Source organism: Camarhynchus parvulus, chromosome 7 (genome assembly GCF_901933205.1).
Source record: "Camarhynchus parvulus chromosome 7, STF_HiC, whole genome shotgun sequence".
Lineage (NCBI taxonomy): Eukaryota > Metazoa > Chordata > Aves > Passeriformes > Thraupidae > Camarhynchus > Camarhynchus parvulus.
This window is the reverse complement of record NC_044577.1, coordinates 2802620-2830440: the sequence shown is the minus strand read 5'-3', so window position 1 is coordinate 2830440 and position 27821 is coordinate 2802620. Positions and strand designations below refer to the sequence as shown.

Genomic DNA, 27821 nt, shown 5'->3' with positions numbered 1-27821 from the left:
TACTGCTCCCCATTTCCACTGAGGCTGCAAACTCATGTTAATTCATTGTCTACTGACAAACCCAAGCCTTTTTTCTTTTCCATTTGAAATGAGGCATTTTATTCGCATTTGTAAAAAGCCGAAGGAAGAACCCATTACGCTGAGCCCTGAACAGTGTGCAATCTGTATGGTTACTTATTAGCCTGCAGTTTGCTTCTCCTCAGCACCACAGGTTTTCAGCAGAGATATGACTCAATGGAGGAGTCTTACCTTGCTCCAAGCAGTTCAGGAAAAGTGGAGAATCTGTAACCTCATTCTGAACAGTTTTGAATCCATCATCGCTCACCAGAGATGCAGAGACATTCTGAGCTGCCAGCACAACGCTGAAGGAGCGGGGAAAAAAAGGAAAATAAATTATGGTTACAGGTTTATATGTTTTAATAGGAAACAGCTGGAATACAGCCTATCATTCTTAAAATGCCTGACAGACAAGACATCACCCCTATTTTTAATGATTTGTTTGATCATGCATGAGATAAAAACACCAGGGGCTTTGATGGGAAAGCCATGGTGGTGTATTAGCACAAACACACGTGTGGCACCCATCAGGTGCACTTTTTCAGAGTTATGTAAAATCTACAGGCCACTAAAATCCAGCCAGCAGGCCTCAGAAAACACCCAGGTGACACACCAGCCATGTGATTCACTGCTGCAGGGGAATTTCCTCCTAAAAAACCCCAAGAACCAAGGAGACAAGGCTCCAGGGAGAGCAGGGATCCCAGGGGGAAAACATATGTGGAAGAAAGAAGTGATCACAAATAACTAGTGACATTTCCAATTCTCCTTCTTTCCTTTTTCATGCTGTAATAGCCAGGCTGCCAGGGAAGCAAGGAATGTTTTCCAGTCTTAGGAAGGAACAAGCTGATAATCAGGCATATTGTATCACAGAGGAACTAATTTAAATGACTGCCTGCTCAGGTGTGCAGGTTACTGAAAACTTCAGTGATTTTTAGTCCCTTTTTCTTCTCCTGTATAAAGAGCAGCCTTCACTGTAGCTGTGGGGTCACTGAAATGCACCATCTCTCTCTCACCTGCCTCAGGTTCTGCAGGTGACACACAAAGATCTCATGGCATGAATAAATACACACTGATCTGTGGGAACAGGCTGCTACTGAGAACAGAGCACTGGGCATCTCTTCTCTCCTAATTTAACATAATGTCTCCATGCAGGCTTCCTGGGCTTGGTGCTCATCATTTTCATTCTGCAGATGTGCTTGTAAGAGTCTTAGAGGGGGAGAAACCCAGTTATAAATGACATATTTAGCTGAGCAATGGCAGAGCCAAGGAGGAGGCAGGCACAGACTTGCCAAAAATGGATGCATATCACACAGATCAGAAGGCAGCAAACATGGAAACAAGTGTTGTTGCTGCCCTTTTATTTCAGTCTTGCAGGGTTTCTGCAGACTTTGGCTGTGGAGAAAAAACTCAGCTTATATGCTTAGCTGAAAAACTATCTTTCAGCAACAAACAGGAACATTTGTAAAATCAGTCTGCAAACCAGGTTTTTGTGGGTAATAAAATTTGCTGCTAAACTTTCTACAGGATTCATGACTTGGAAGTTACTGTTTCACACTGGTGGTGTTTATCACTCGGTTCATACAGATGCAACAATGAGCAAAAGTTCTTTTCTTCCATACCTTCATATTTCAACCACACACAAAAAAAAATCCCTGTACAGCACTTTTTTAGGAGTTCAGTCCTGCCTGAGTAAGAGACGTGGGCAGGCTCGCTAAGATGTGCTTTTGTAAGCATCATTAAAAGTACTATTTGTGCAATCTCTTTGCAATAACTCTTTACTCATGCATTTACAGTGCCAGATGCCAGGCATAAAAGCACTGCACAGCTCTGGTGATGAAATTCTATGTGCCTCTTTGCTGTGCCTACGATAACTTCCCCCAGCTCTGCAGCTGGAGAGCAAAGCAGAGCAGCACAGTAAATATTAATTCTCCCTGGGCACTCCAACAGGGCTGGTTCTCAGGCTGGGTTCTGCAAACCAGTAAATGCAACCAAATGTAATAATCCTGTGACTGAAAAAGCAGCATGAACAAAATGCTTCTGAACAAAATTACAATTCTTGCCACACTGCTGCTGACTCCTTTAAGGATAAGGACATTACAGTTTACACATGGGTCTCACAATGCAGCATGGAAAATTACCTTGATATTAAATGTACAGGTTTCTAAGTGCAAAACATCAGTGATCAAAAGTGAGTCCCTCTAAGCCTGAGTGCAATCAAAGTGCCAAAGCTTCTACAACTTCTTTTGGCATCTTAACCCAACTGCTCATATATGCAAGATAAAAACAGAAAGCAGTCTGAAGATGCTCAGTTTCTTGGTGTCCTCCATGTACTGTAACAACTGGACTATCCAGAATATTCTATAGCAGGGTCAATCACACATCCAGAAGATGATTTGGAACAGAGTCCCTCAATCCTGAGTAACTCAGGTCTTCTGGAGATCAGGGAGGGTTTAGCCAAACTACAGCCCAGGAAAGGGATTTCAAGGCTAAGCCCATTTTAGAAATTTGTATTGCCCTAGGTGCAAACTGCATCAAATATTTCAGTACAGTTAAATAATGCAGTTAAGCCAGCTCTGTTTTTCATATAACCACTGAGCAAGTACATAACTGGCATTTTCTTCTTCAAGTCAGATGTGTTAAAGCCCATATGTAGAAAACCAGGCTCCCTCTCTTCTCTGCTTTCTTGGGACCAGTCTTGAAAGATTAACCCAGCAGTAGGTTAGGTAATCAGTTTTAAAAAACAACATTATGGCTCCCCTACAAGTGCTTGAGGTGTTCCAAAGCAAGCTGAACTTGGCTCTGTGCTTTTCTGGAAAGAAGCAGCTGGCTGCTTTCTTCATCCAGCCAGGAGGGTTTTTCTTCCACCAAAGGCAGTGCCTGTGACTCACCAGCTTTTCTATCTGCACAAGGGCATGACAGTGCCTCTAAGCAGGCTGGGAGAAAACTCAAGAGTTTATATCAAGTTTCCATTAAAAGAATGACACAAGAGCCACTGAAAAACAACACACTGCTCACAGTCCACAGACACCTTCAGAGATGCATTAGCATGGAGCTGCATCACTCCCCAAAGAAGTCATGCTTTTAAGGTAACACCTTTCTTTCAAGAGGAGAGGTGATGCCCTTAGAGGTCAGTACACAAACCCACCAGGTTTCAGTCCTTCTCCTGCCATTTTCTCTGTTTTACCTGCTTGGATTCTGAAGGAAATCAATGATGTCGCTCAGCTGGATGTTGTCCTGAAACACATCTGGGGCCAGCAAAAGCAGGTGCCACAGGGAGGTGTCATTCTGCACTTGGGAGATGAGTGTCAGAAATGAGACCATTTCATTGACAAAAGTCTCCTGGTACTCTGGGTTGTGCTGCACCTTAACAAACAAAAATGTAAGAAATTATTTAAGAACCAGAAGAAATTATTTAATAACCAAAAGCCTTGCTGCTGGGGGGTACACCTATGTTTTTCAGCTGGCACTGCACTTGCATGCAAGTCTGCAAACAATACATTCAAGGGACAGGTAATAACTGAGAGTGTGACTGTGTTTTACCTTCACACCCCATGTTGTACAATAAATTCTCTGCTCAGACAAGCCCTACAATTCACAATGTCCTAAAGAGTCCAAAGACGAGGAACAGAAGAAAATTAATATCAATCCCAACCTTGGCAAAGAAAAAAAAAATAAGAAGGTTTTATCTTTAAAGGATTAATTTGCTTTAATTATATTGCTTTCCCAAAGACAAGTACTGCTTCAATCATGAATTGTTGGATCAGATGCAGGAGTCACTGGATGAAGTTATACTGCTGAGGTAATAACAATTAAATTTATTGCCTTCCCAAGGTTTAAACACTCTTATTTACACCACATCCTCTTGCTGTTCTATTGACCTGCCACTACAGTGGGGCAAACAAAGAGGAGAAGCAAGGCCCAGGCGTGGTGAGAACCCTTAGTAGCCATGAGCTGATGGCTGGATGACCCTTGGCTTTCCAAGCCATGTTCTCAGCTTGGAGGTCTTTGGGCTAACCCCATGCACAAGAATTCAGTCATCCTCACTGTGCACTTGGGTACAGAGATGAGCAACTCCTGCCCACGAGGGGCTGTGTTGTAGCTCCAAACCCTGCCTGACCTGTCTGAACTGCCACAGATCCCAGCTGCAGCCCCCAGGGAAGGTGTCCCAGGCACTCACCTGGGAGAGCTGGGTCCTGAACTCCTGGGCAAGGGATTCCAGAAGCGAGGAGTTGGTGAAGCAGAAGGTGTGGTGGATGTTGGCTGCCATGCTCCCTCCCGTGGCACCGGGATGTGCCAGGTACCGTGACAAGAGCTGGCACAGCAGGGCCCTGAGGTTCCCTGCAGTGGAGTGTTGGGGCTGCCTCTGGAAGAACAACAAACATTCAGGGGCTGTAAAGCAATATTGTGTTTGGGATGGTGCTAAATGCAGTGATGAGACTTTTTTAAGGGATAGCAGTAAATAAAAAGCATTGTGGTTACAGCGTAGACAGAATTCTAACAGCTGAACAATGTGACTAAAACCCCTCAAATTCCTCATCTATTACAAAGAGAAATATGTGTTTAAAGTGTTTGTAGGCCTTGACACCAAACCACAATAGCAGTGTCCACTACACTGTAACAAATTTCTACTACAAAGCAATAGATTCCATAAATATTAAATACCTATACAATAAACACACAGTGCCTCTGATGCCACTGCAGGACCAGCATGGGCAAATAAATACTTGAATGTCAAAGCCTCTGACATGATATCTTTAATTTCATAAGAGAGAAAATATACTGCAAATATCTTAACTCACACAAGTTCTGAACAAAGTATCTCAGGGTATTTATTCATGTTTTCTATTTCATTATATTATGTCTCAAGGTTTGCCTGGTTTCTGCCTAGAGGATAAAAAACTCACCACAAAGCTTAAAAATCCACCCACAATCACTGTATTTCCAAAATAAAGCTCATTCACATAATAGGGCAGATCCTAAAGCAGTAAAAGCTGTGTCTTGGTACTTTGAGCTTCTAATTCTTTAATTATGAGGATACACAAATGTTCATACTCAGCTATTATGCAAATACAGACTTACCTTTCCAAAACTGAAGCTCTTGTTGAACGTGTGGGTGCTGGAAGTCAAGTTGGATGGTGATGAAACATTCTGAAGGTTTTTCTCTCCATGAGATACCAAATCCCCAAATGCTGCAATAACAGTTTGAAACACTCTATTTTACTCATGGCTTTTAAAACCTCTCTGCTACATAAAACCAGGACACAGGACAGTTACCTACAGCTTTGGGTGCGTTATCAAACTGTTCCCAAAGGTACAGCCAATGGCAACCTGTAAGTACTTTAAGGTTTTTTTCTGATATAATTAAATTCTGGATGACACTGTAACTTGTTATATGGGGCCACGACCTATCATTTTAAATTTTATTTTTAAATAAAATGTAGAACTGAGTTCCTCTCTGACCATCAGCATGAGTCAATAGTTCCCATAACCGTTCATTGATTTGCTTTTCCCCTCCCCACGCCTCTGCATTTGGTCCCTTTTGCATTCTGCCTTTTTCTGTCTGTGCACCACAGAGGGTGCTGGCAGGAATGTTAATTGGAACAGTGAATGGCTGGAGCAGAACAGGCAAATGCAAATCTGTAATCATTCATTTCATCGTGAGCTCCCTGCAGAAAGGACTATCCATCACGATGGCTTGCAGATTGTAGCAGCCATTACCATCAATAAATAATAATTGTAATGATTTTATGGAAACTTTCAGACTGAAAGTTCCTTCAAGAAAGAGAATCACATCAGAGGAGAACATCACCAACACAAAATATCCACTCTGGCACAGAAGACAACTTATTTGCTGGATAACTGTGGATCAAAACCCATTTGAAAAAAAAAAATCATAAGCTGTTTATGGAGAATCTGTGAGTAGTAAAAGGGCAATATTCCATAAACAGCCAGGTCTCTAATTAATGTCCAATCAATCTGTGATCTTGCATTGCTCCTGTGAAACACTACCATTTAATCCTGGTTTCTTGGCCAAATTCCAAAGTCTTCTCTACAGCTACTTCAACTTGTCCCCAAGTATTTACACTAATGTCGTGGCCATTGTCACGTGCCTCTATGAAACACATAAATCACTTCAGCAGTGCTGTAAGAACTGCAGCTCTGTCCAGAGAGCTTCAAAAGATCAGCCTTCAAAGAGCAGTGAGTAACCTACCCAGTGAAGCATTCCTGCTTTCAGGAACCTCTGCACTCCACGGTGATGGCTGCCTGTCCTTGGCTACACTGGATGAGCTCTTGTGCTTGCTGGGGGGAAAAAGAAAAGAAAAAAGGAAAAAAAAAAGAACAGACAACTGTAACAACTGCCAGACTTTCTTATAATTAACTTACTGCTTTAACTCAGAATGTGTCTGTGGCTGGATTTCATGGTAGGTGTGTTGAAATCTGAGTTATGCAAAAGCCTGGTTCCTTCTGGAGGCCTGGCACGTTATGTTGGAGAAGCAAAAGTCCAGAACTCCATGGCTATAAAGTGTGTGGCCTTACCAAGAAATCCTTCCAGACAACAGGACCTTAACATTCCACTCCTTCCCAAACATTCCACTACAGGAGAAAAGGTTGCTGAGCTTGGTTTTTGGACTTGGTTCCCTTTTATTAAGGGAAATTTCAAGCAACCTTACCATGCACACCTTGGTAAATGCCTCTAAGGAACAGAATCAAAGGGGAGAACCTTGCCCATTTTCCCTGCTGACCTCTGGTTATACATAGTTTTAGGGCAAGTTATAAAACAGCTTAACAAGAGCTTCAGTGAGTTGCACAATGGGAGAGGAGAAAAACAGCCTGGATTAGCTGAATATTACAAAACAACAGATCCAGGCAGTGAAGGGCCCCAGCTCAAACACTTTGTAACAAACTCACCAATGGGGATCCTGCACCCCTGAGGCAGAGCTGCACCTATTCATCTGGAGCCTTCCCCTTCCCAAGGAATCTTTGCCTGAGGTTTTAGACTCTACTGCATCCTGCTAGTTTTGCTGTGGCTACTTAATAGTTGGTGTTTTTCCTTGTAGAACACCCCAAGGCTGACACTGACCATGCAAGGGGAGGTATGGCCACCGATCTATAATGATACTTGCCACATACAACCTCCAGTATCAAGAGTGGTCAAGATGCTTGTTAATAACTCATGTTCTTGATATAAAATTTGGCCAAATCCTTTGGTTTTCATTTGGCAGGAAAAACCACTTACTTCCTAAACAGCTTTTCAGAAACCAAAAGCAGAAAGCAAGGAGGATTTGTAGCTATTCAAACCCATGGAAGACCTCCAGCTTTGGCACTAGAAGCTCCCATTTCTTCATTTCAATACCCCAAATGAGCCATTGTTTAACATGCCCAGGGAAAAACAATGACACTGAGGAACAGAGCTGTGAATCCAAGCCTCCATGTGGCTTTGCCTTCCCTCCTCTCTTCTGCTGCATGACCTTGAATTTGTTTAGCATTCACCTTGTGCAACTTCAGTTGCCCATATCCTTAGTCACCCTTCCCACCCATGGAGAGATTCTGACCACTGAATTGGCCTAGGAAATTACTTCTCCACTAGGGAGGATCCTTAAGGAGCCACCAACCCCAGGACTGCCTGATGTGCTCTCTGGTGGGGCCCATTTTAGCTCTTCAGAATCTCAAGCTCTGGCCAAGGGGGATTTTGAGACTCTGACTATGGAGCAGCCTCCCACCTGAAAGCAAAGATGAGTAACCAGGGCCATTGTGAGAGGCTCAGATTTTTAGCTCCATGAACCAGCCAGGCCGCAGCGTGGCATGTTCCCCAGGGGTCTGTCAGAACTGGGCAGCCAAGGTGTAGAAACCACCCTGGCTGGCATGCCTCAAAGCAAATGCTACTTGACTTCAACTGGAACATCAAGAAGTTGAAATGGTCCCACTGAACATTTTCATTTCAGCAAACTGAAACTGGGCAAAACATGCCCAACCATCTCCTTGCTAATCTCTGTGCTTTTGTGAGCAAAAATTGTTTCTCCATTTTCATGTGCTTCCCAACACATCTGATGGCCTGCAGAGAGGACACCCATTCTGGCTGGCACCTGGAGGACCTGCTCAAAGAGCAGTTGCTCCAGAACTAACATCCAAACTTCCAGCCAAAGCATCCTGAACTGATCCCTCTCAGTGGCAGATCAACATTCTGGGCTGCTCTGAGGGCAAGTCTTCTCACTGACCCGACCCACAGTCATGCAAAAACATGTTCCTTTGTATGATCTGGGTGAGCTGAAGAGTTTTTCTCAGGGAGCAAAATTCCCCTCAGTAGAAGATTCAAGCCTGAATCAGTGGACATATTACTGAGAGCTGCCCCTAATGTGATTATTTCTGAAGTGTCCAGTTGCAGCTGATATTCTGTAAGTGTCAGACATCTTTTAGAACAGGTAGTTGCAGTATATCTCTTGTGGACAAATTTGTACATACGCACAGACATGCATGGATGCTCCCTCCCCCTCGAAACAGGCTTTGTTTTACAGCTCCTAACACCTGGAAATATTCAGATTCCCTTACAGTCTGAGGGGTGAGATGTCATTAAGCCTTGGCAGCAGATCTTCTGGCGTGTATGGTGTGCCCTTACACCTGGCATCGGAATCACACAGCACCGTTTGCAGGAACGGGAAGAAGCCTGCACTGGGAAGGTTTCGGGGTGCAAGGTAACCTGGAGGGAGAAAGAGAGACCAAATGCCATTATGATGATCAGGACATGCACTTTTTGGCCATATGTTTCAGGATGTGCTATTTTCCCTTCCTAAACAACAGGACAGATTCTCAGTTTCACTGAGGCTCCACCCTGGCAATATCATCTGCCAAATCTCACTACAAGCAGCCTCCTCAACACTGACAAAGTCATCACAGGCTATTTAATCACAGGATGGTTTGGCTTGGAAGAAACCTCAAAGGTTGTCCAGTTCCAACATGCCTGCCATGGGCAGGGACATGTCCCACTAGACCCAGTTGCTCAGGGTCCCAGTTAATAGGAAGAAGAGCCAAGCCATTTGTTCAGAAGATACCTGCTGATCCTGAAACAACTGCACATTCCCTCCCTTCTCTCCCAAATACAACAACAGGCAAGAAATTACAAAATCCTCCTTGGATTAAGGTATCCTAATTCTGCCTTTAAAAAATAAAATAAAGTGAAAGCAGGCACATGGCCAGAGTAACCTGAAGCACCCATGAGAACACGTTCTCCAAGACTTGTTGGATTGTTTTCTACACAAAGCCACAGTCTTCATTTCCAAGCCAGGAAATAAAATGCATTGCCAAACACTGCACCCACTGCTGCTACTAAAACAGGGCTTTGTCTCAGCTTTTACCGCAGCAAGGGGCAATGGATCCAGGACCAACAAACATCCTTTGCCTTTTGAGCAGAGCTGCCGCAGGAACGCAGAGGAGCAATCCATCACCACCACCCCCGGTGCGTCCTCTCAGCTCAGAGCAGCTCCAGCACCATCTGCCTGGTGACCTGGGATGCTGGCAGCCAGGGCTGAGGGATGAGATGTGTGTCCCTGTCTCCATTTCTCCAGACAGAGAGTGGACCTGAGCAATGAGACACTCTGGGAGTGTTTGATGTGCCTCTTGCCCCGTGCTGCTCGCTGCCAGCCCGCAGAGTTCATGGCTGCTCTTCCTCTCGCAGACAAACGCTCTCATAAATCTCCAAACTCTTTTGCTGGATCACAGCAACATATTATTTAAAATAATCATTTGGAAAATTACCTGGCAAAGGACATTGCTATTATTTCTGCTATGGAAAGAAGCCAGATTTGCTGAAGGCCTGTGGGCAGGCTTGTGGTAATTGATTACCTTGCTCTTTAGTCTTCAAAGATGACCTGAGACTCTCACTCAGGCACGGCTTTATCTCTCACCCCTCCAACAAGGACACAGAGCTACATTTGTACAACATTTATTCACTATAGCAGTGGTCAAATCCAGGATGCTCTCAAAGGGCTTGGCAGGGGTAGGTGGATTCCAGGGCTGTTGGTCTCCTTGATGGAGACTGGATTTTCCTGAGCTTTCCTCAGCATACTTGGTCACTGCATTTTTGGGTCAGAACACAAGAGCTCATGGTTTAGCACAGGAGTTCCCATTGCTTTGGCCAAAACAGCAACCAGCACAGAGGGCTCTGAGACCTGCAGAGGTACAGGTACCCACTTTGCTGGTGGTGTACACCTCAGTGGAGAGTTAGGAGTACGAGAGAAAATTACATGAACATGGAGAAGGCTCCCTGCTGTGGGAAGCTTCCCCCAACACCCCTGCATCCCTCAGGCCGCCTCAGGAATCACACCCCTCCCTCCCTCAGGAGTTACACAGCTGGCTGAACCAGCTCTCAGTAACCTCAGAGCACCAAGGGCAGCAAAAGAGCTCCCTTATCACCTCCAGGCAGAACTTCTGGTGTTGGGGCCACAGGACCAAGCATCCACCACTCTAAAGGTGTTGCAGGGTAATTAATCTGCTGCCCATGAGGGAAAATTTAGAGCAGGGCACTTTAATCTGGAAGCACCCTTGGGTGAATATCCCTGCCATGTCTGCAGTGTTTGCCCTTTGGGATCACCAATTACAACCCTGCACAGCGTTCTGCACTCATGGGCACTTTCCTCTCATCTTCCTTCTCATCTCCCACACCCTCATTGCCATGCAGGGCATTGACTTGCACACCAATCCAAAAATGCACACCACAGACATGGCTGCCCCTACCAAAATGAAGCTTCAAAGATGTGGGAAGCCATGGAGACTGGGATGGAGGGCATAGCCACAAGGATGTGTAGGAGCTCCACCCTTCACTGCCCTCCACACCTACCAACACCCACACAGCTCATGTCTCTTAGCAGACCAGGAGCAGCCAAAGCTGCCTAACTCCTCAGGGGAAGGCTGAAAGGGGAACACAAGGATGGGTCTGGGGAGCACTGGTCTTCTCCAGATGTTTACAGAGTTGATTAAGCAAGAAATCCTGATGCATCCAGATCAGAGGAAGACCATTCCTTGAGGTACAAGCATAGCAATAACAAATTCTAGAATTATGAACAATGGGAGGAATTTGGACGGACTTAAAGCATAGGTAGTGTCAGTGTGTGAATTTTGAAGGCAAGAGAATTTTTTCATGCTCAAGTAGTGGTGATACCACCCTAATTGAACTCAAAGAATTGGACTCAATGGCACACTTTGGACTAAGTGGGCAATTAAAAAATCAGCTGCTCTATCACAGTGAAGTGTTCAGCATCAGAACACAGCAATGGTATTGTACAAAAGGTTCTTCCTTCTCTTTTAAAACAGCAGCCCCAGATATAAAGAGCCAGGAATTTGTGACCTGAAGTTTGGAAGCACTACCACTGGTGGTGGGGGCACAATGTCTGTGAGGACATTGCTGGCCCATGAGGCTGAGGCACTCGGTGAGGCTCTGCCAGCTCTCAGCAGATGCTGAGCAGTTTGCTGGCAGCTGGATGCAGCCACAGGGCCTGATCCATCCGTGAGTCACAGACCAGTGTTACCCCATGATGCTCCTGGCACAGGAGCAGTGGCAGTGCCAGGGAGGACTCTTCCGGAAGAGGTCTGGGCTCAGACAGCACTTAGAGAATTAAGGAAGATTTTTGAGAGAGACCATGACACAGAAAAACCCAAAATGTCTGGGCCAGATTCCCATGTGGTGTGAGTTAGGCCCAAACTGGTTTCCAGCCCTGCATCCTGCAAAGAAGGAATTTACTGATGCCAAGGTGAGCCATGAGATTAATGCTCTCCCTGCTCCATGGTCCTGCCCTCCATCCCCTTGCTGGTGGTGAGGAGACGTGACCCCACAGAGCCACAGGGGCTGTCCTGCCCACCCAGATGAATTCCCCACCTGGCCCTGAGTTTGCAATACCTCTTCCAAGGGTTCCAGGTTCCTCCTCCTCTCCTTTGTTCCTGTCTTTGGTTGGAGGTTCTTTCTCCTCCCTTTACACCTGCTGCTCTTTGGCTCCTTTGTGATTTTTATGCTCTCTGCTCTTTATGTTCTCCCTGATCAGCCCATGAACCTGATGTAATCAGATTGCAGTGCTGATTTATAATTTATTAAATAAGGAGGTGGAAGTGGAAGGTCTGTGGCTGTGCAAAACCAGCTTGCCCAGTCTAAATAAGCATGGAAGTAGATTGTGTCTGCTCTGGGCTGGTGTCATTGCAGAGCCAAATTCCCAGGGCCAGATGAATTCCCTGCTGGCCCTGTAACCCCTGCATGGATGGCCAGGGAGGAAGCTGCTCCAGGAGACCTCCATCCTGACCTGTCCCTGCCTTGGCTGAGGTTTATCCAGCACACCAGTGACACCAGTGCACAATGGAAGCACCAGCCAGCAAATGTGACAGAAGGAGAGTTGCACCTGCTCTGTAAATTTTAAAGGACAGTCTTTCTATGGTGATAGTTTCCCTGAAGTGTAACACCCTCACTAGAGACTTCTGCTGTATTTCTACTGTTGGGAATTCCTTTGTCTTCCACAGGCAGCTCCTTCTCCCACTCAAACCTATGGCAATGCAATATTCAAGCCCCAACTTGATGATCCCACATCACACACTAGAGCAGACCCACAACACATGACAAAAATTTTTTTTCAATCGCCCCACTTCTTTAGCTTTAAACCTCCTAATTTCCTACAACTCCAATTTTCCTTGAAGGGTTCCACTACCAGTGCCCATGAGTCAAGGGGGAGAGATCACTGCACCCACTGCTGCCACATGTCTGAGCTGAGAGATCACCCTCTCATATTTCTGACCAAATTGACACCTCTACAACCCAAATCCAAGCCCAGATCTGTATCCTGTTAGCAAAGCCTGACTTTGGGTCTGCCAGCAGCAGAATCCCAAGTGCAGAGGCTTTTACTGTGTGTTCAGACAGAGAGTTTTGATTTCCTATCCCCACTGAAGGAAAGAGGCATCCCAAGGGGCAGAGGAGGCCAAGGGCTCAGTGCTGCACGGGCTGGTTCTCCCTGTTCAGTAGCATCTAACCAGGCCAGCCACATCTCCAAGAGCTGGAGAGAACCAAGGAATGCAGAGCACTAACAACAAACATAAGATACCAATTAATGCATGCATGCCACTGGTAATTCTGGATTTTCCCCATTTGCACTCATTCAGAATAAAAAAAAGGGAAAATTAATTTCTCCTATTTTTCTGAATGTTGTAAATTCCAGCACACACGAGCAAAACATTTTGTTTTCTTCAGGTAAAGGTGCTTGGTATAATACCAATGAGAAATGTCAGGGTGGTTCTAAATGTCATACAAGAGGGATGAAAATGACTATTTCACTGTGGTCTATAAGATTAATTGAAATTGACCCAAATATTTAAACCTAAATGGACCATGTTTCACGTTGCCACATTGATTTTGCTGCTTCCACTGCACTGAGGTTTGTGGAATTTGCATTATAGCTGAGTCCAGCCATTTGCAGATCCAGCCAGGAATTCAGCAGATCAGAGGCACAGCATCATGACCACAGCAGCCCCCAGCTGAATTTTTCTGGTTTCTACCCACCTCTAGTTTAGGGTTGTATCACCACTACTTGGGCATGAAAAAATTCTCTTGCCTTCAAAATCCATACACTCTCTCACTACCTATGCTCTAAGTCCTTCCAGATTCCCTCCCACAGTTCATAAAAAAAATTATAAAAAATCCATACAGATCTCAGCTCTGGTGAATTGGAGGCACTAATGAGCCAATGGTTTAATTAGAAAGTATTGTGTTTAATTGGAAATACATTCAATCACTGCCAAATCATATAAGGCAACATCATAACTGGGACTTTTCAGCTAGGGAAAAAGTGGCCAAAAAGTGGCTTGGTAAAGAAATGAATAAAGTTAGGAATCAGTGAGTAAAAGGGTGAAAAATGGTCACCCCTTACAACACAGAGACAGCAAAACACATTGAGATCAAGACATAGCCAGCAAACAGGACTGAAAACACATTTTTGTAACAAATACCAAAATGTTGTAGAACTTACTGCCATGGGATAAAGCAGACATTGATTTCAAAAGAATTAGACAAATTCACAAAAATAGATTTGTCAGCAGCTACTAAAATGATCACATGGAACAAACCACTTCAGCTCCTGGCTGAAGAAAGCTTAAAACTTTCAGGGTTTTTGTAATGGAGGAAACACTCTGTGCTGTGCTCCTACACACTCTCTTAACACCACCCCTGAGCAGTGGGAACCTAACCCAGAGCAGCAAAAGACCCCAAACTGTTTATCAGCTGTGATCCACATTTATCTCAAGAGTCACAAAAACTCCCAGTAAGAATATGCCCTGCTCTGGTCACCTCCTTCTAAGTTTCTGTGCCAAATGTTTGGCTGTGTTTGTGCACACACAACCTCCTGGCTTTCCTTCTAGTCTTTCTCATTGTCACACAGCATCACTTTAAAATTTAATTTCTGCTTCTTTCAACAGCCAAAAAGACGAAAGTGCCTGTTCATGACATGACAAAGATCCTGTTTCCCTCCAACCACACACAACTGTCCATTTCCAGCTTTGTTCACATCTATTTATCAGTAACAACTGAAGCTGCCTATTTTTATTTTTTTATTGTACAAAGCTTTATGCTAATGCTAGGACTTTTAATCTCTCTCCAAAAACTAAACCAAATCATCAAATCTATGGGATGAAATTAATTTTTAAGCAGGACACTTTTTATACATGAATACCCAGTTGGCTTATGCCTTACCTATTAAAACAGAATATTTAATTGCCCTGGCACATCTATTGCTGTGACATTTCAGTGCAATTTTTTTTCTAATATCTAATCTGACCCTCCTCTGGCACAATTTAAGCCCATTTCATCTCATCTTTTCACTTGAGACATGGCAGAACAGACTGATCCCCCCCTCACTACAGCCTCCTTTTGCATCTCCTGATTTTTGAAATGAAAGCACAGCAGGACCCAGATAAATCCATCCAAGCCCCCTGGACACCCAGTGTGGCTGGGTGAGATTTAAAGCCTTGCATTTTTTTATCTTTACAGCAACAGGACCCTTGTTTTCTCAGGATGTCCTCAGCCCAGAACACTGCAATCAAAGCAGCAGACAACTCACAGCCAGACTCCTCCCTCCCTCTGTGGTCTCCACGGAAGAAACATTTCATTTTGTTGCCCAATTCTTCCCCCAAGCACTTCAGGCTCTGCAATGAGACCAGCCCAGAGCAGACACAATCTACTTCCATGCTTATTAAGACTGGGCAAGCTGGTTTTGCTCAACCACAGACCTTCCACTTCCACCTCCTTATTTAATAAAGTAAAAATCAGCACTGCAATCTGATCACATCAGGTTCATGGACTGATCATAAAGAGCAGAGAGCATAAAAATCACAAAGGAGCCAAAGAGCAGCAGGTGTAAAGGGAGGAGAAAGAACCTCCACACCAAAGACAGGAACAAAGGAGAGGAGGAGGAACCTGGAACCCTTGGAAGAGGTATTGCAAACTCAGGGCAAGGTGGGGAAATGACAGAGATGAGGGCAGAGCTGAGGAGGTTGACAGTGCTAGGAAGGGATGCTCCACTGCCTGAAGCACAAACACACCAGGAGAAAGCAGTAACTGCACACAAGCCCTTTTCCTAGAGGGCTCTTTGAAAGCAATATTTAATGCAGACAAGGCTAACCTAGTCTTGTAACACAGCCAGGTTGATCTTGTCTGTATGAATCCTACCCAAAGAGGAGCTAAGAAGAGAGTCAGGACATTTCCCAGCAAGAAACTGGAACCTAAAAGCTTAAATCCATATCTAGACTTTTGCAAAAACACCTGCACAAAAACTGTGTTTACCCAACCAACATCTTTCAATGCTGAGTGCCTCCAGAGCCCAGGTTTAGATTCTTTAACCAAAAGTGATGTCCTTTCCAAAAACACAGGTACCAACAACTGCTAATTCCAGTCTAAGCCAAGCTGCTCAGCACTTTTGGAAAAATACCTCTGCCCTTTTAGATCCCAGAGCCTCGACTGAGATGTTTCAGGAAGTCAATCAGAATTAAGTGACCGCCCCAAGGCCCTGCTTCAGTGAGGAAGGAAAAATCACAGTGGGAAGTCAGGAGTTCCCAGCTCCAACCCTGAACATCCTTCAGTCACACCCCAGAAGGCAGAAGAGTCTGTGGAAAGAAAGGGAAGTGTGGAGATATGACAAGGGAGGCATTACAAACATCACAGTGCTCTCTTTAAGCAGTTGATCTTCAAGCCAAGGCAAAAACAAGGAACTGTATGGCTGGGCACTGCTTCTGCACGCAAGGAGATCAGTGTATATGTTTATTCCAGCAAATGTGGGGTTAATTAATACAATCCATACCCTCTTCAGCTCTGGTTTAATGAAACAGAGGGTTGTATGGCAGTCTGCTCCCTAGCACAACAATGGAACAAAGCATTCATGCCAAAGTCAGAGACTTGGTGAGGTATTTTCCTAATCGCTGCAGACTGCATCAGATAAAAAAATCTGATGTGCAGAAAGGGGGAAAAGACTGACGGAAAAGAAGGGGAGGAAAATGAAGCAGTGTAAAGGAGCACAAGGAATGGGGCTGCTCCACCACAGGCAAGTGGTGAAGGAGAGCCTGAAGTCTGCTGTGTGCTTGTCTGTGTGCAGAATAGGCTGATCCCTGGGGGTGGATTATGACTTGCATAAATATCCATGACTTATCCAAATGAATGGAGTGGCCTGTGCAGCTGAGCCATCATCCCAACTCCCTGTAATTAGCATGGGAACCTATTAATTTTTCCACATTACTGGGAAAAGAGATGAATACAGGTGCCTCCAACTAAGAGGCAAATTCCTATCAAGTACAGCATATTTTCAGAGTTTTCTCACTTCCAGGTGAGATACCTTCTAAGGCATCAGAGAGCTCTGCTCAGGGGCCTGTTCTGATTTTTCCAGCCAGTTCTGGACCTGTTCAAATCCTAGCTATCCATCACAGTAAGACTGAATGGGATGCAGCTCAGAGATAGAACCTATCCTGAGCCTTCCTTCTCCCAGGAGCCCTGGAGCCAAGAATGAGAACAGAGTTTGTTCCTCCACAGTGCTGTGCCACACAGCTCTGACTCTAAGCTAGACCCAAACAGCTGTGCTGGTACTGATGATATTCCCCCAGAATATTGGCTGCAAAGAGCAGCCTCATGGAGGACTCTGCTGCTGAGTGTCTCTGAAATCATCTCTGAGTGAATGCAATGCACCCTCGCAGGCATCTCCACAACGCTGGGGAAATCTGGGGGGGAATTCTGGGCAGAGATGAAGGGTAGAAAGTGCTTCACTGGGGAAAGTTGTGCCAAGGAATTCCCTGGCAGAATGTGGTGGATTTAAGAGCAGACCCAAGAGCACAGCTGCTTCCCATGAAGAACTGTCTGTGAATAAGGCACAGGTTTGACAGACCTGGGAGTGCCACTGGAGAAGACCCGGGGTCTAACAGGGGTGAGGTTTGTCCCACATCCTCCCCACAGCTCAGGGCTCTGTAACCACACCCAAGAGAGCTCCTACCGGGAATACTGACGAGGTTCAATTGACAGCAGGGGAGAGGAGGCCAGCAGGGAAGGAAGAAATCGGGCGGGGAGGGTGTGACAGGGTGTGACAGCTCGTTAAAGCAAGGAGCGTAATTGGGCTCCTCTGCAGACTGAGTGGGCTGAGCCCTGAGGGACAGATTGTATCTCGCACACAACTCCCACACCTTGCTAAAACCTGGAGGATGGAAAGGGATTTGTGTCCCTGCTCTAGAAAACAGGTGGTACAGTCACAAAAGTCTGGGTGATACCATCAAACCCAGTGGCTTTCACCTGCAGGCTTCCAGTCCAGAGTTTCCTATTCCACACATACACATCCCAACGTCTCCTAGCAAAGACAAAGGCTGGAATAAAAGGGTCAGAAGTCACAACTGCAATGTGAATAGTAAGTTGGATGGGGATTTTGTTTGTAAGACTCTGGGATCATCACAGAAACTGGGTATGCAGACAGTGAAATCTCTTTTTCACTTCTCCTGACAACAATCTCTGCTGACCTGGAAACACATCATCAAACAGAATCCCTGAATAAAGAAGAGAGATAGGGTTTTTTTACCTCCTAGATACAAGATGCTTTAGTTGTGAAGAAAATTATTTATCAGACCTCAGCTCCTTGTCTTCCTCAGTTCTTAGTTCTCCTATGAGCAGCTCTTGAGTGGTGACATTTATTTGGCATGTCATTTCCCTCTGAAGCTCAGCCTGGCACAAGCTCCCTTTGCATTAAGTGCTACACAATATAATTCAGCACAAGCAACTTGCTCCTGCAGGAAACCCTTGCCATTTGTTCACCCTTGACTGATATTTGCCAGGTAATTTCTCTACATAATCCTCCATCTATTCAATGTGTATTAGCTGGCCTTCAGAAGAAATTACTGTCTTCAATTTGAGCTGTTTTAATTGAAAAAAAATAATAGATTTCATGATATTTCTGTGGCTCTGAATACACAAGATAAGCGTACAGAGTGGGATTTTCTGTGGGGTTATCTCTAAGGCTCCAAACCTCACATCTGAGTAGCTTATTCCATCTCTGTGCCATTGATTCTGTGCTTCCTGACTTTTGTCTACCTGCAATAATCTCATGACAGCAGAACTGGAAACAATTTCTTGTCACTACTTAACAATTCTGTCTTAAGGCAGGCACTGGAACTCAGCATAAGGTGAATTTTATGAATAAAATGAATAAAATCCCCTCCTGTAATAGTTTTCCTAGATGTGTCCACCCCCGCCTGCTTTTCTATCAAAAAGGAAAGTTCTCAAGTGATTTATCTTTTGCTTTTCAAGCAAAAAGTTTGATACATTTTTTCCAGTTGTCAAAAAAAAAAAAAAAGAGTAATTGTCAAGCAACTGTTCTTATTTAACTATAATAGCAGCAGAAACTGGCTGTTTGATGCTCTGGTTAGCATCCTTCTCTATTCCCTCAGGATTCTTAGATGGTCTCTGAACATCTGGATCACAAGAATACACCAAAACCATTATTTTCCAGCAAAAAACCTCTCTTGCAATTGAGAGTTCCTATCATCCACTTCTAAGAGAGACAGACGCCTACTCACACACTTACTGAGGACTTGTACTGAAATAAAATTAATCTGCAGAAGGAAAAGGAACTCATCCAAAGACACTGCCCAACTTTCCCCTTTCCTGCAAAGCACAACTGCTGGTGCTACTTGCAGTTCATAAGATGATTGCTGTTAATTCATTAAGGCAGAGATGTGATCATCCAGTGCAAAAACACTCCAAATAAATATAGGTTCAAACTAATAACCATGTCAAATAAAAGAATAAATATTTCCCCATCCAGATGGCTCCCTTGACATCCAACTTACCTGATTTATTGGGGACAGGAAGTACAACTGGTGGGGCAGCGTGGAGGTCTGCCATTTCCACACTTGGCAGAATCCAGGGTTTTCACAAAGTACAGCGTGTCCTGTCTTGCCTGCTCCAACTTGTTCCAGGGAATTTGGGAGAACTTGGAATATATAACATGCCTAAAGAGGTCTTTTGCTGATAGCAGATGGGCTTGGGGTTCAAAAATGATCCCAACACTTCAAGAATGTCCTTCCTATTAAAGAATACTTTCAGGAAGAACTTGCCTACATCCCTGCCTACAGAAGGAGGTACACAATGCTTCAGTGGGATTAGGCTGTAAGCTCTCTGTAACAAGGACTCTAATTGCATGTCTGATACTTGTCACAGTGTGCTCCTGTCTCACACCTCACAGAGGAAGAGGAGTTTCTAACCAGAGAATCACACCAGGGTGAACATTCCCAGGGCTCAGAGGCAGATCCCTCCCAAGCACATCTCACACACGGGACAGCTGCAAACACTGGGAGCCAACTGCTTGTCTCCTCTGCTGCCAGGCATTGTCTCCTGTCCTGCTGCCCCAAATACAAACCCCCAGCCTTGCCCATGCCAGGGCTTTGCTCCTGCAGGCCCATGCCAGCCTCACGTGGGTCACCCATGGTGGTGTCTGTGCCATCAACCAGGTGCTGAAAATCTTGAAGGTCCCTTCTAAGCCAAACCCTTCCATGGCTTTATCATTTGATTCAACTCAAAACTAACACTGTGAAAGGTAAAAAAGCTCCCAACTGGATGAACTCCTTGCTCTATAACTTCATGAACAAATGTGCCCAGGGCTGGGACATGCTTCTGATGGTGGTAAGGACTCACTGATCAGCAGAAATGCTTTAGAACAGATCCAAGTGCATCCCTGCTCTGAGGATGGACACTTCCTGACCCAAGGAGCAAGGCTTGCAAGCAGAACCAGCTTGTGCAAACCCATTTGACCCTCAACAACTCCTGAGCCACCCAAGGAGCTGCTGTTTTTATTACAAGGGGCTGACATGCACCATCAGGTCCCAGGAGCCAAGGAAGTTATCACTCTTCAGCTGAGCCTTAGCAGTGAGATACTTTAATGTGCACATTTTGCCTGTGGCATGCACAAGGTAAAACCTTTCATGTTGACCAACCTCATGTTTGCCACCTCACCTGCATAATCACACTTGCAGCCTCTGCCCTCACTCATTTTACTGAGTAAGCTCTCCCCCAGCTGCCCTCTTCTCCCTCAGTTTATGCTGGAAATTTATATTGCAGTATCCAAAAAAATCTTGATGAGACAGTTCTTTAAGGTTGTTTTCTAATTATAAAGCTAATTTGGAAAAAAAAAACCCAAAAACCATGAGCAGAAACAACCTCAGAGGAGCACACACATTTTATTTACAGCACGATGCATCCCAGGAAATCTCCACTGGAAACTACACGGAGCCAAATTTGTAAAAGTAACAAAACACATCAAATGAACACATCAGTCACTGAAATGAGAACTAAACCCCACAGACATAACACAAACCAGTTACTTACAGTTTTGCTGCGGCTCTGGAGGGAATTTGAGACGGATAATGGCCAAGATTATGAAAACAACCACGGGCCAGGAAATTAAAACAAACGACCATACCTATAAAAGAGCAATGAAAATAAATTGGTTATGTTTGTGGCATTGATGTCACCCAGAGCCTGTCTGGAATGTACAAGCAGTTCCCCAAGTGAGTTATGAGGTGCATTGTAAATCACACCTGTCTTGGCATGCATACAATTAAAATCCAAGCATTATCTATTCAGGAAGAAAAACTACCGAAGATTTTAAGAGCAAATAACAAGGCTGAGAGGTGCCCAAGGTTTCAGTTTGGCTGATAATTATGGGGGACTGTGTTTACCCAGCTTTGAGACACTGCTATGTCACAGTAAAGGCATGCTGGGAAGCACCAACCAGAAGATAAAGCAGCTGCAGTGTGAAAGCTTGGTTTCACTTTCAGTGAAATGATGGGTAAATAGGACTTCAGTTGACCTACACCCCAAAATTAAAGTGTTGGACAAGCCTACAGCAGTTTTCCCAAAACAAAATGTAGCTGTTTTTCACAACCAGTGGATCCTCGTGGTACAGTTGGAAGGAAGGATCTGCACAGTGGTCATTCACAAGATGTGGAGCTCAAGCATGGTAGAGGAAGTGGTTTATAGAGTTGTGCAACCAGCCTACAGAACACACATCTGAACAGCCATCATCAAAAAAAACCTCTTATAAGAACTTCTGACCCCAGCAGCCCAAATCCCTGGCACCTTTCCATCTCCAGACTGTAGCAGTCCATACACATGAGCTGAGATGATTCCCAGAATGGTTTTGGTTAAAGGGACCTTAAAGCTGATACAGCCCCACTCCCTGCCATGGGCAGGGACACTTTCCACTATCCCAGGGTGCCCCAAACCCATCCAACCTGGCACTGGGCACTGCCAGGGATCCAGGGGCAGCCACAGCTTCTCTGGGCACCCTGTGCCAGGCCCTCCCCACCCTCACAGGGAAGAATTTCTTCCAGATATCTAACTTAAGGTGGAAGAGAAATAATGTAATATTGCCCTAATGTGTTGGAAAACACACGAACATGTATAGAACTCTTGCCTCAGACATGAGGGTTGCTCCTTTTAATGGACAAGAATTAAGAAAACACTAGAATTAATCATCTAGTATAGTAAATTAATCATTTAGTATACTAGAATTAATCATCTAGTATAGTAAACCAATCTAGGGAGGATGCCCAAAATCTTAAAATACAAACCTTGGAGTTTTGTGAGCTAGGAAATTTTAATTATTCAAATAAACCCTTGCTTTTGCACTAGTGGAGAGCTGGCTCCCACACTTACTAGCTTAAGAGTTTTCCATCCATCAGTAGTTAAACTGAAACTACTCTGTGCTACAAAATTGCTGTTCTATCTTCATGCCCATTTTTGGAACTGCAAAGATGTCTTTCTTCAAAATAATCCCATTTTTCATCGTTGTGTTGCTATTTTTTTTATAAGATCAGTACATCTTACCCAAAGCTGTTTTTCCAAAGTAATTCCAAGCCCATAACCGTGTTTTCATTTCCTGTAACACTCACTGGAACATAAAGCCAAACAGACAGACAAATCCTGGAGAGCAATTCAGCTTAAAGATGGTTGTTCTACAGCAACTCCATCCCTATCGTCCCTGTTGAGGTGACTCAGGCTTGAAAGTAGCAGCAAATTCATGCCCCAAAATAGGTAAGTGACAGACATCAAACCACAAGGCACCTCCCCACACACCCCTTCAGAGGTGCTCCTATAATTTTAGCATTCAGCCACATTTTAGCTTAGACAGACAATAGCCTTCCTGCTTTTTATGTATACACTGCCAACCTGTAACAAGATCCATCACTGGCACTGACATATTTTAGTAATTTTTTATATCAGATGCTTTCCCTATAATCAGTCCCCAAACATGCAGTTTAACTGTGATTAATTCTCATGCAAATGGTATTATTAATGTGTCCTCCTTGTTTAGCACCACACAGGCTAAAGTAAAATTATGGGGTAACAGCACAGAAACTGATATTAGTCAGAAGCTGCCTAAAGGGAGGGCTGGACATCTGTCACATTCCTGGGACAATAAATGAATACTGATTGCTCCTACTCAGGAAAATCATTGTCCCTCCCCATTTTGAGCTTACACTCCCCACTTTCCAGACATGTCTTCTCTCAGTATCTCTGTCCTGTGACTTAATTGGATTTAATAGTAGCTGGGCACATCAGTTGCAACATCACAGCATTCCCACTGTCCCAGGCATTTCTAATAAACAAAAACAAGACAACCACCCTGGCCAAACTGCAGGTAGAACATGTTGACTCCAATGGAACCACAACCAACCTCAATCTGGCTCTTGGGACATTAAGAACTGTGATGTAGGTTGCATAATCTCTTAGTTGCTGGATTATTTCACTGCTAAAAGTTGATTTAATCTCTCAGGGCTTACTTAGGATCTCTGGGTGAGTGCACATTTTCTCTCCCCTTCCTGCCTCTGTTTAAATAATGAAGTGCAAGACACAAGAGGCACCAATATCTCCAGTTCCCTTTGGCATTCGGGCCCAACACTGCTCCCAGAAAGATCTGGGTTTACCTCCTTCACACCCTCCTCAGCCTGAGCAAGCTCCCTAAGTTGGAGCAAGCGAGGGAAATTAAGGAGGGTTGCAAGGCATGCTGCCATAAAATAGTCAGCAGTGGCCAGATTTTTATTTTAATTGACATTTCAGTTCTCCAGAGCTGATATTTCAACTTCACAGGAAACCAGAATTACAGCAAGTCAGACAGTGGTCAGAAGAACAGGTAGGGCTTAGGTAGCATTTGCTCAGGGTACACAAGAGCTAAAAGGGACCCAAGCCCTCTGCTTTTAACGAGGCTGTTACAATTTCTCTCGAGAAATCAGAGGTAATTTATGGGGATTCTTCTGCATCTCAGCAAAAGTGTATTATGCAGCAGTGAGGAAGGCTCTGAGGCACACAGCATATCCACAGGAGTCAGAGGCACTCAGCATCCCTCTGAATCAGGCTCCACAACCAGGAGATAGGGCAAGGTAAGCTGGAACAGACCTTGCAGAAGCACACAGTCATACAAGGCCTTTCACTTCACCCTCACATCACACCCTCCATGGACACTTCTCTTCAGCCAGCACTTCCTGTGCCTGCCAAGGTTTCCATTCCACCAGGGCAAGTTTAAACCCCACCACATTTGGGTTTCTGGAGCACAGGTTATGGTGCAGCCCCCTGAACTGCCCAGGCTTCTGCTGAAAATACCACACAGCTGGACCAAAACTGGACTGGAACAACACTACTCTGCCTGGCCATGTAATGCCTCCCAAAGGAATGTTTGCTCCCTGATGCTGCTGCAGCTCAGATCCCTCTCTGGACATTTCTGGCAATGGTTTATCTTTCAGACACAAAAATCATTGGGCTGTTTGATTTGCAGCACACTGGACTGCACTGGAAACCTGTCCTACCTGCATCTCTCTTGGATAACAAAACTATCATCTGAGCTACTTTTTTGTTATCCATCCTTTACAAATGGTTCTGTGTAAGGGCAGCCCCATCACCCCCAGAACCCAGGGGCTCCTCAGAGGCTGTGCAGCAGGCACAGGGTCTGCTCACATGGCAGCAGGTACAGAACTGCAGCCCTAACTCAGGTCTGCACACGAGTCTGTGCATGGTTTTGTTTGCACAGACATTGTTCTGAGGGAACAAGAGAGGCATCCATGGTAATCAGTCTGGACTTTAGAGATTCACACAAAAGACCCATCTTCACTTCTGTGCCATTCCCTTCCTTCCTTCTGCTTCTACCACCACCCTCCCATTCCAACAGCCCAACCATCCTCTCTGCAGTGCCCCCCTCGCTCCTCAGCTCCGGGTGTTTCCAGGTTCTCCCTCCTGCACTCCTCTGTTCCCACACTCACCAGCTGCCTCTTGACACTCAGCCAGTTCTTCCAGAGCAGGATCCTGAGGTGCTGGGAGAGTGCAGCCATCCTTGGCTCACCCGACCGAGAGCGAGGGGGCTACGTGTTCCTCCTCCCCGCGCTTAGGAGGCAAAAGTGGAGGCTCTAACCCAAAAGGGCATCCAGTGTCCAAAATCCAGGCCTCTGCCTCTTCCCCACAGCATAGCTCTGAAGCAGCTACTCCATCCACTTGTGGCTGCTGTACTCCCAGGAACTGTGGCTCTTGTCCTCACAGCAATAGCTCCTAGCAAATTCAACAGGTTCTTCCTCTCTGGGCGGGCGGGCAGATGCAGCAGCCTGCCTCCACTTGTGTTAATTACAATATCCAGCCTCTCCTGGATGCTCCCTGTCCAAGCCCTCCCAGATAAAATGGATAGCATTCCAAAAAGATGCTTCTGCTTAAACAAAAGGTGATGCATGCCTCCTCCTCCTCCCCATGATGAAACTCCCTGTCTGCCCACACACCGCTTCTGCTGAAGAGGTGTCAGCAGCAGCAGAGTTAGGCCACTTGCCAGGCCAGTCTGACTTCCCTGAGTTCATAGGGAATGCCTGGGGAGAAAGCATCCACAGCCACAGCCTGCATCTCAGGGACTGATCCAAGAGCTTGGCTTCCTGCATCTTCCCTTTCCTCCAGGAAATCAAGTCCTGGGGTTCTCACTGACTGGTTTCCATGAAACACACCAAGTCCCCTGAGAATGGGTCAGATTTGACAAGATTTCAGAGCATTAGTGTGGTTTAAATACTCATTATGCAACTAATCATTGAATTTCCCAAGCTAGTGGTACCTAAAAAGAAGAGCCAAAGATGAGAGGAAAGAGAAGAGGCAGGTACAGAGGGAAGCAATGACAGCACAGGGAACTGCTCATTGCACAAAAGGAGCAGCATAAATCTGAAATATGGATTTGTCTGATGGGCTCTGGTCAGCTGGAAGAGCTCTGGTCCCCCTCGGGTGTCTGCTAACACTGAGACCATCCTTGAAGCACTTGGTAAGCAATGTTCTCAGCATATCCACAAAATCACATATCCACATCTCACTGTTCTCAGCACATTCCGCAAAAGACATCCAAAAAACATTCCTGTGCATGGCATTTCTTTCAGCCACAAACTAACTTCAGGCCTCAAAAATGAAAACCATCTTGAAGGAGTCCTTGCCAAACTCCACCCAGGGGCCAGAGTGGAGGTGGCAGCAGAGGAGTTTTGATTCAAGGGCTGCTGAAAGCACTGAGACGAAGAGAAAGATGTGGTACTTGGTGAAGGGAAACAGCTTCTCTGGATTGTTGAGAAAGCACTGCAAAGGTGGGAATGACAACAGATCCAGAACAGTCCCTGCCCCACATACCTCCAGCCTAAACAGATTGGACATTCCATCAGTGGGAGTGAAGCTGGAGCTAAAATTAACCTAAAAGGCTTCCCTGGTATAGTCTTAATAGCAATGGGAAGAAACCTAAATGTCTAACCTTCCAGCTCTACATTCCCTTTTTATTTCTCTACCAAATATCCTTAGGAGGGAGAGGGATCTCATTTGGGTCTGGGAGTTGAGAACAAGCACTGCTCCTTGGGACACTGTTTCAGTTCAGCTCCACACAGGAAGCACAGCTGGATTCACTGCATTTGGTCCAAACAGGATTTGCAAACTTCATTCACTTCCTCTCTGGGGCTGAAAAAAGAAATCCAAATATAGATAATTTTGCTCTGAGGGGGTAAGAGAGAAGAAATTTATAATTTCACCATTCACTGCCTTGCCAAGGTCTTCTAAGGCAAGTGTCTGATTGCTTCTTTTTGGTATTCAGTCAAACAACTGTTTCAAAAGAGCACTGTGATTTGGATAATAATTTTCCCAAGCAAATGCACATCCTTACTTCCTTTGTGAACTGAGTCAACAAACATTCCCCTTGGGAAGTACCCAAAGGATAATTTGTTCAAGATCATCACTGTAAAATCAGAATAACTCAATGTCAGTTGGCTCTCAGAGCACCTGCATTCATCTCCCCAAACACCACAGCATTCCCATTCCAGAAGACAGGATGAGGACTTCATTAAACCATTATAATCTTCTGCTTTTTTAAATTCCTGTACTTAATAATTCCTGCAGATGGCACAGGAGGCTGTGGACAAAGTGACCAGAGCAGGAACATGTCCCAGTGTGCCAAAGTGTGCAAATACCAAGAGGGGGAAAGGAGGGAAAAGCCAAATTCTTCCCTCTCCTAATACATCCTCAGTTGGTTTATTCCTCTGGTTGAACAACTGGGGCTCTTCTGGGCTGAAGGGCAAACCCACTGAGGGGTGGTTCAGATCACTGAGAAGAAAAGCAGCATCTGTTTCTGTGCCCACAGAGCTGAGGAAGCTCTCAGGGGAGCTCTGAACTGTGATTTTTAACCAATGCAAATGATTAGAACCATGATTCATCCCCTGTACTGCAGCCCTCATCACCCTGCAGGGGCTGCAGCTTCCAGGGCAGGAAGAATCACCCCACAGAGCCAGAACTCACCAGCAGACCTTTCCTTGGGATGCTCTTTCAAATAGAGGAGTTTTTATTTCAGCAGCAATGAATGCATTTGTGCTTCCCAAGTGTGCCCAGTTACCTCTATGAGAAATGAAAACTGAGGCAAGTGATGCAAGACAGAATAAAGCCCATGAGTGAGTGATCTGCCAGATGCTGGAAACATTCTTGCAGGACATGTCCTCACAGGTCCAACGTGCCAAGGCTGGCTGCTGTGAGTGCCACAGGCAGCAGCAAGGCAGGGATCCACCAACAGAGCAAAATGCTGTGGAGGAGCTGCTGCACAGGGTCACTCAGGGGGTGCTGGAGGTTCTCTCCAGCCCTAACACAGCGGGGAAATGAGAAAAAATGGCCACACTTCTCATTCATATTTCACTGGTTTCTTGGCCAAAATGACAGCTCCACACAGCAGCAGCACAAAATGCAGCACGGC

The 27821-nt window shown here is 45.2% G+C and overlaps 1 protein-coding gene across 1 annotated transcript in view; it reads right to left on the bottom strand.

The window, feature by feature from the left end:
* Nucleotides 1-24918, bottom strand: part of ABCA12 (ATP binding cassette subfamily A member 12) — a 78530-nt gene extending 53612 nt beyond the window's left edge. The window contains exons 1-8 of the mRNA XM_030952313.1: nucleotides 24850-24918; nucleotides 20921-21014; nucleotides 8605-8752; nucleotides 6269-6357; nucleotides 5137-5246; nucleotides 4235-4420; nucleotides 3242-3420; nucleotides 250-362 (exon numbers count right to left, since the gene is read on the bottom strand). Coding sequence (XP_030808173.1) covers nucleotides 250-362; nucleotides 3242-3420; nucleotides 4235-4420; nucleotides 5137-5246; nucleotides 6269-6357; nucleotides 8605-8752; nucleotides 20921-21014; nucleotides 24850-24918 — 988 coding nt within the window. The remainder of the gene's footprint in view (nucleotides 1-249; nucleotides 363-3241; nucleotides 3421-4234; nucleotides 4421-5136; nucleotides 5247-6268; nucleotides 6358-8604; nucleotides 8753-20920; nucleotides 21015-24849) is intronic.
* Between the last annotated feature and the right edge of the window lie 2903 nt (nucleotides 24919-27821).